The sequence below is a fragment of the Apaloderma vittatum genome, unplaced genomic scaffold (genome assembly GCF_000703405.1).
Source record: "Apaloderma vittatum isolate BGI_N311 unplaced genomic scaffold, ASM70340v1 scaffold12440, whole genome shotgun sequence".
NCBI classification, from domain to species: domain Eukaryota; kingdom Metazoa; phylum Chordata; class Aves; order Trogoniformes; family Trogonidae; genus Apaloderma; species Apaloderma vittatum.
The window spans coordinates 23603-31812 of NW_009696247.1; the positions used below are offsets into that span (position 1 = coordinate 23603).

At 47.0% G+C, this 8210-nt stretch overlaps 1 protein-coding gene across 1 annotated transcript; it reads right to left on the reverse strand.

Annotated features, from left to right (window-relative positions):
- Window positions 1-5364: 5364 nt before the first annotated feature.
- PFN2 (profilin 2) lies at window positions 5365-8095 on the reverse strand (the record flags this gene model as incomplete). Its single annotated transcript, XM_009874089.1, has 2 exons — window positions 5365-6348; window positions 7903-8095. Coding segments are annotated over 2 exons (291 nt in total), but the record flags the coding sequence as incomplete, so codon positions are not given.
- Between the last annotated feature and the right edge of the window lie 115 nt (window positions 8096-8210).

Here is an 8210-nt window from a genome sequence, read left to right on the forward strand (position 1 = left end):
GTGCTGAACAAAACAGAGGTTTTGCTCCACATAGAAAAGTAATTTTAGGTAAGTATTCTATTGATCCTCAACTCGTATACCTCTTACTAAAGAGCATTTTATGCTGCAGTAGTCTGCTAAACTGTGTATATAGAAAAACTGTTCTTTTCAAATACCTGATTTGAAAACAAGTGCTTAAAACTGTTTAACAGCACTCAGTACTTACCAGTGTATAATGAAAAAAGTAAACGCTATATAATACCTCCGTAATTATGTAGAAAGTAAAAACATGCATATAATCAAAATGCAGAGATTTTTTTTTATATGGCCTTGAATAAGGAAAGCTCGAAAGAATGTTAATAAACATGTTTTCCAGTTTACCTACCAAAAAGAGCTGCTGAACTTCTGCGTTACTGCATTCGTGGTGTACTCTTCTGTGTTTGGTACTAAGGCTCAAGTATTTTTAAAGCTCCAGAAATGCGACTGTGAAGATCCCGTGGCGAATGAGAACTTGCTTTGGGCCGTGTAGCCCAGCACAGAGCGCTGTGCCGGTTGGTGCTGTCTGCAGGAGGCCCAAGTTAGACGGAAAACCTTAATTTTTGTTCACCATTAGCTTGAGGAGAAATCTGAGTCAGTCCGGTCAGTGCACGTACCTGGTGTGGGGAGAGGGGAGGCAAACTGAGCGCTGCTGCTGTTCCCTGCCCACCTGCAGCCCCTGAGCCCGAGTTCTGGGGGTCAGGAAACACCGAATCCTGGGCCGAGGCAGCGACAGGTGAGGGGTTTCCATCGGGTGTTTCTGACCTGGTGCAGCCTCGCCCTCTGTGCTCCAGCCTGGCCCTGGGAATGGGTTCTCTGTGGCTGGCGAAGGGCAGAGAAGGTTGCTTTTGCAGAAGAAGGCGTGGTGGAAGGATAATAATGGAAAAATGATTCATCTTCAAACCACAGCAATCCGTGGGGTCGGTGACCGTGTAAGATTCCACTTCAGCTTGCGCGTTATGTCCAAATGTGAAACCTGATTTCTGAAAACTTAACTAAACTTAAAGATGTTTCTAGAAAGAGGTTCCTGCCATTGATGTGTTAAGAGTGCACATGTTTGTTCATAACTGTTTCAGGAACCTGTATTTCAGAAATCCAGCAAATGCGGGCAGCAAAGGATATTCCGTTTTCATACCGAATATACTGCGCTTCTAAAAAAAACCTGTTCCATTTTGTAGATTTCCTAATGGCATTACTGTAATTTTTATTTCAGCAGGCCGTGGCAGTAAACATTGTAGTGATACTTGCCTTGCCGTACCTCCCCTGTGCCACTGGTACAGGTCACTTCTCACTTGCTGCTGCCAGTGAGAACGCAACGGGAAAGTGAAGAAGTAATAGCATTTTATTATTAGAAATACTGGAGGAGGTTTAAGTATCTCGCAGCATTTCTAAGTAGAACTTGCATAATTCATTACAGTGTGCTGGCTAAGTCCTGTTGCAAAAGGTACGGCCTGCCCAAACCCCCAGGAAAGGATAAACAGGCTCTTCTCTGGGTTATGCCCTTACCCCCGTCTCCTCGCCGTACGCCAGGAGCAGCCAGCTCCTGGGGCTTTTTCCTTACGGAAAGCTTGTTGATGTAACTTCAGTCTCTGGCTGCCCTGGAGAGTAGGATACTGGTGCTTCATTGCCTCGCTGAAAAAAAATCCCTTCTAATTAGTAGTTGCAACGAGTGCCTGGAAAGTATTTCACGGGACCTGCGAAGTGTTTCATCTCTCCGGCACAGGTACCGCTGGCAGCTATCACAAAATGTTACTTGTGTGACCTCTGGAAACGGCTCCTTACAAAGCAATCTCTCGCCAAACCTTTAATTGCATGGTAAGACCTCGGAGCCAGAAGAGGACGGGAATTAAAACCTGCCCTCAAAGGGAAGGTAAGCTTTCACCCGGGGAGGGGCGGGAAGAACTCGGCAAAAAGAAACTAATGGGTCTGACAAGTGTTTTTCTTGACAGGTCACTAATCAATGTTTAAATAGCAAAAGAAACAAGTCTCCCGTACCCCCCCCGCCCCGCGGCAGTGCACAGTGTTGGGGTGTTCCAGGGCCAGTGTTTGAACAAACAGGTACTTACGTGCAAAATAATGACTATTAAAAATTGGATCATGTCTGAAATGCAAAGCTGTCAGCGGTCCAGGATAGTTTGGATGTTTCTTCTGAATTCCAAATAACAGGTTCATTATAAAAGACCCTCTGAAAGGCTAAATAATAAGGGCTGCTATAATTAAAATCCCTCTATAAATTATTATGATACCGATTATGATAAGCACGCTGACAATTAATTTTCTGTAAATGTATTTCAGAGAAAGTAAGGGACTGACTAGAATAACCTGGAAGTTGGCACTACAGACTTGTAAAGCTCTCATGTTCTGCACTGAAATGCAGCCCTTGTCATCCTGCAGCGTGTGCTCATGTCCTGGTGTGAGCTAAACCGAGCCAGTCCTCTTCAGGGATTTTTTTTACTTCTCGGCTCAGTCTGCAGGGTGTTAAGTGATGGAGTAGGAGAAAACCTTGAGAAAGGGAAACAATTTGATCAGTGGGGCATTATCTTCCCGAGTCTGAAGAGAGGCTGAACAAACTGAGAGCTGCCTTTAAAAAAAAAAAACACCACCTTTGAGGCAATTCTGACTCCTCTCTGTATTGCTTTTAGTTGGCACATCTTTCCTGCTGCTTTCTCCTCATCTATTTTCCAAAACACTAAATTAAAAATGTAAAGAAAAAAATGGAGGGGAGGTACTTAGCTTATGGTTGGGAACTGCTGGTGTGAGCAAAGGTGCAATACTTGTAAACCAGATGAGCAAATCTGTTTTTTTTATCCATGGGCAGGCAAGGTAACCCCCAGCGACTGTGCTCGGGAGTCGGAGCTCTGTGGGCAGGGCCAGAGCCAGCGGGTGCTGAAGGCAGCTCGGGGCACGTTACCTTCCTGAAGCCCACGGTGGTTTTCATGGACCAGCAAGAGGGTGAAAATGGAACAAGTCATGAGCACAAAACTCAGGAGAACTGTACAGATCCAATTTAATGTTCAAACCCTTAGCACAGGAAAATAACCTTTTGTATTTAAGTTGTCTATTCGTAGGGTGATGGGAGTTAAACGTAAGATTTTGTTGCGAGTTCATAAAGGCCTTTCAGACAGACCCTAGCAAGCTAGGAGCACAGACGCCATTCTGCTATGGAAATTGAACAAATACATTTGAAAGTCACGTGAGCAACACCTTTTTCTTGGCAAGAATTAGTGTACGGTTCACACACAGATTGCCTGCTCAGGAGAGGGGAAAGGGTTGGAAAGAAACTACTGAAATAAATAAGGAATGGGGTGAAAAGTGCTTGGTGAGCACTGTCTGTGGCTATTCCCGCTTCTGAGGTGCAGTGGCAGTGAACTGCAGCTCTGGCATTACTGCAGAAAGCCTCGGGGATGGCCACAAAAACAAAATATCCTGCAGACAGCAGGGCTTAGACACGTTTTACATACACAGGTTCGTGCACCACCATAACTTTATGGGGGCAGTGAGAGGTTTGCATCCTCTGTACTGGTTACAACTGAATGTAAGTTTGCGTTGTGCTGTGGCTCTAGTCTGTTCCAACTTCAGCACGAAGAGCTGGAGGATCCAGGTGAGACACGGAGCAGCTCTTGTAGTCACAGAAGACAAACCCACTGGCTATAGAGGCTTTGGACCAGGCTCTAGTGAGGAGGAAAGGAGCGGGCAGGATGCTGAACACAGCAGATCCAGAGGTAGGGGGAGATGGGGGGCACAAAGGCCTCGTGGTGCCTGGGGACCAGGAAAGCAGAGCCTTGGCCGCAGATTAAACTCTTGGGGTTTGGGCTCTGTTCTGTCCGCAGCTCCTATTATTCATCACCTCTCCAGCATGAGGGAGTGTCTGGGGGGTGTTTCCAGAGGCCTTGGGTAGCAGAATTCTTCAGGGGTAAGAGATCTTAACTCTCTCTCTGCTCGAGGTCCTCACCCTGGGGCAGCTGACCCTGGCCCCACCATCACCCCCCTCGAGCGGATCCTGGGGACAGGGTCTCCTCTCGCTGCTGTTTCAGGGGTCACACAGGTGCTGTTTACCTGGCAGGGGAACCTCCTCGCCATGGGGTCGGATAAACACAGAGTTAAGAGATCATCTCCTCATGTAAGATGATCTAGTTGTATTATTGTGCTCTTGCTGTCTTACAGGACTTAGAACTGCGCTTAAACCCAGTTTCGGTGTGATCAGCCACGCAGGGAACGGCCTCGGCGGATTCCCGTGGAGGGGAAAAAAAGTACCAACAGTCCGATTCTGTTTGGTTGGAATAAATTTATTTCATCTGTCTGTAAACAAGGTGTTTTTAATAGTTATGGCATTTTTTGAAATGCATATTAAATCAGATGAGTTAGACTGTATCCCAGATGTAACAAAGTGCAGGGAAAGAAATGGACAAATCAGCAACAAGAATTTGTTTAAATCTGTACATTATCCACAAGGCCCAACAATAGAAGCAAATACTAGAATGTCCCTAAAGTAGTGCCATTCGAAAGAAACCCTTGTAGTCAGTTAAAATCCATCTCACAATAGCAACAGTTCATTTTTTTTTTTTTTTAAACAATAGTATGGCACAGAATACATATTAAAAAATTCATCACAAGACAGCCAAGTCAGTTATTCCAACCAATACCATCTCCCTTTTATTCTTTTGTATACAGAGTTCTGCAGTTCTCTTTAAATGGACATACAGGTTAGTACCGTGCCTGAACTGAGCGGTTGGTTACAGACATTTCGGATGAGTAGTGCACAGGGCAGTTCGCTCCATAATTTCTGCAGCGAGGGTGTGACAGGCCAAATGAAATTTTTCAATTTGAAATGGCATCATTTTGACAGTTTAGCTTTCAAACTACCGACCTTCATCCAAACCGTGGCTTCAGAGCAGCGAAACTCTCTGCCAGCGCGTGGCCTGGCAGAAAGACTGGAGTCGGCTGAAGGCGGCAGTTTTTCACAATGACAATGCAGTTTCATATTAAAAAAAAAGAAATGAAAACAACGAAGGAAACCTCACGACCCCCCAAGCTGCAAATTAAAATTGGTCCTATGAAAAACTCAAAGCAGACACACTCCAGATGGTTATGTTGGGATAGCTAATGTCCATAATGGCAGCCTTTTACAATTCAACTACAGAACAGGAGCTGGCAAAACAAACAAACGGGAAAAAAAAAAAAAGTGCCTGAGCTATTGCAATGATGGAATGTCTCTGGGGATTCATTCAGGATGGTGGTTTTAAGGTCATGGGAGGAAGTGCATCTGTACCCTTTCGTAGTTTTGTGATTGCACTCGTTAAGCAGTACAAGCTTCGGACACCGTGAAGAAAAAACTAAAAGACTCAGGCCTACAGCGAAGTGCAACAACAAAACTAACGTAACGTTAATAGCTTTTGAGTGGCAAATCGGTTAAACCAGGCACTATAAAAATAGGTGTAAGCAAATAAATGTGGATTTTTTAAAAAAAGAGAAAGAGAGAGGGACAGAAGTCAAGATATGCATGCACTTTTTTCCTCCCAACCATGCTCTGTGAAAGGAAGACTCGTGAGCTGTGTCGGTGCTCAAAGTGCTGAAGAGGCATTGATCAAATTAGATTGTACAATCGGCACCTTGTTTAGTATTTCAGTTGGTTTAGTTGTCAATATCACATTAATTGCTAAGACGAAGCGAAGCCTACACTTGGCGTATTCCCCTCCCGAGAGTTTGTCAAGGTATCATGCATATCGTCAGTGTGGTGCAGCCACGGTGCCAGACGGGGACGCGGTTACATACAGTGGTTAACACAGACATGAACGAGGGGGAACTGGGATTATGACGTTAGGAGATGGGTAAATAAAAAACACAAAACTACCATCTACAGTCTGGTAGCACTGAACACAAGGAGGTGGTGGTGCAGACAGCTGCTAGGTGGATGGGGAGAGGCTGCTTAGACGTCAGACCTCCTCAGGTATAAAGCCAGTTCATACGCTTTCTTGTTGAGTGTCCCTCCATGGACACCTTCCTTTCCCATGACTATAACCAATGCTGGAGTACACAAGGAAACAAAACAGAAATGAACAGAATTAAAGAAAAAAGTAACACCTTTCCCCACCAACAAAGGGATACAAAGGAGACACAGGTTCATACCCCATCACCCTGCATTGCTAATAAAGTTTCCAGAATGTAAGGTTTAAAGCTCACCGCCAGGAAAGTTTAATAGCAATCTTCCCCTAATACTTAACAGTCTGCCTAGCAACTAGAACCCAGAGTCTCTCAAGTATTTTGCCATTGAGTATGCCTTCTTATTCAATCCGCCTCCATGGACCCCTTCTTTGCCCATTACAAAGACCAAGACTGAAAGAGAAAAGAAAAAAAGTTTTTAAAAGAGTGTGTTAGACAAGGAAACAATGCAAGTTTTAGGCAGTGCAATAAACACACTCAAATTCCAGGCCTAGGGGTCAGGTATCGAGCTATTTTAACGGGGGTTTTGTAAAGACACAGGTGTGGACGGGGCTGGGAGAAGGCCTGAGTTCACTGCCAGGGAAAATGCCACCAACTATCTCAAAGAAGCGTCCCAGTGCCTCTCCACCACCCTGCAAGGAAACACTGGCTGCATCTTGGGCAAACAAGGGTGAAAAAAAAAGTGTTGCCAGGCATAAAGTAGTAATACGCATACAAGAACCGTGACTGAAGAGCGGGAGAGGGAATATTCTTATCTGCAGTGGTCACTGCTGGTGTTAAGAACCAGAGGAACTGCCCTGACACTGGCAAAAAACACCCCCGGGGGGTCAGGCCGGGGCTACGACTTTTCCTGCGGCGACAGGACCGTGCAACCGCTTTTGCGTAAGACAAAACGCAGGGCAGGTTTCAGTGCTGTTCCCACCGTTCGGGTGAAGTGCCCCAATTGTCTTGCGAACGAGAACATCTCAAAGCCCCTCCGCCCGGGGACGCAGCTCGGGAGCTGCCAGCAGATGTCACCAGCAGGGACACGGGCACAATAACCCCTGCTCCCACAAGCAGTTGTTTCCCCAGCGAGGAGTACTGCGATTGGAAATGCTGCAGCCAGCCTGCCAACAGGTGACTCTACACCCCAGCTGCAAATTGCTCACAAAAAGCTCAAGACGGGGACAGTTCTCGTCCACATTTCGCCATCTGCAGTCAGAACTCTGCCTGCTCCTCCCTCTGCCACTGTCACCACTCTGTCCCACAGCCAGACAGAAGACGCTAAGCCAGGTATTGTGAGCACAAGGCACGCTCCTGGCAGGCGGTATTTCGAGGCGTGCTTTTTGTATCCAAACCTAGTGCCTTCCCCATAAGAGGTTTTACTGGAAGTTAAATGAGGAGCAGGAGGAGTAGGCGTACCAGCATAAAGCAAGTTTCTCGGTGGCACCAAATTGGCCGGGTTTTTTTGCCTGAAGACAGGCTTCAGAGCGCTCAATAGGAAGTGCAAGAAGAGTTAGTGCAGAGCTTGTTAAAAGGGCAAGTAGGAGCAGCTCGTACAAGGAACTCGCATCTTTGCGGAATAAACTTTCTGCTGAGAAGTCTGCAACAAAAAAAGCTGGTGTCTCTACCACCTACTAACAGATCCCTGCCGTAGGCTTTAGGTGGCAAGCGATCGTACGCTGGGCAAGCTCACTTCAAGCCGTAGCCCGCTCTCTCCTGCTGGCCAGAGACCCGTTAACGGCCTCACGGCCCAGCACCCGGCTGCCAGCCCAGGTGGGAGCGGGGACGAGCTGACTCCTGGGCACAAAGCGAGTGCGTCAGCCCGAGCCTGGCCATCCACCCCCTGACGTCACTTCCTGACATGAGCCATTACACACAGGAGCCCGGCTTTCTCGGTAGCTGGGGTCTGCGCTCGGGGTCACGTTCTTAGTTGAGCGGTGCGGAAGGGAAGGGAATCGGGCTTACCTCGGCCAGCTCTGCCTACAGCAACGTTGTACGTGGGCTCACCGCCTTGGCTCTTTGTCCTGATGTCCATTGTGCAGTCGCCATCCACGTACAGGCTATCTCTGATCACAGAGCACTTCTTCGCACCAAGGGTCAGACCGTTGGTGAAGAAACCCTCTCGGTCTTTTCCTACAATCATATCTATTTCTACCGGCTGTCAAAGAAAAAAGTCCGCAGTTAGCAGGGCAGCGTTTTATTGTTTCGCGTCTGCTCACGAAGCGGGACGAGGCAGCGGCTCTCCCCGCTCCGCGCTTGTGCCGCTTTGTGCC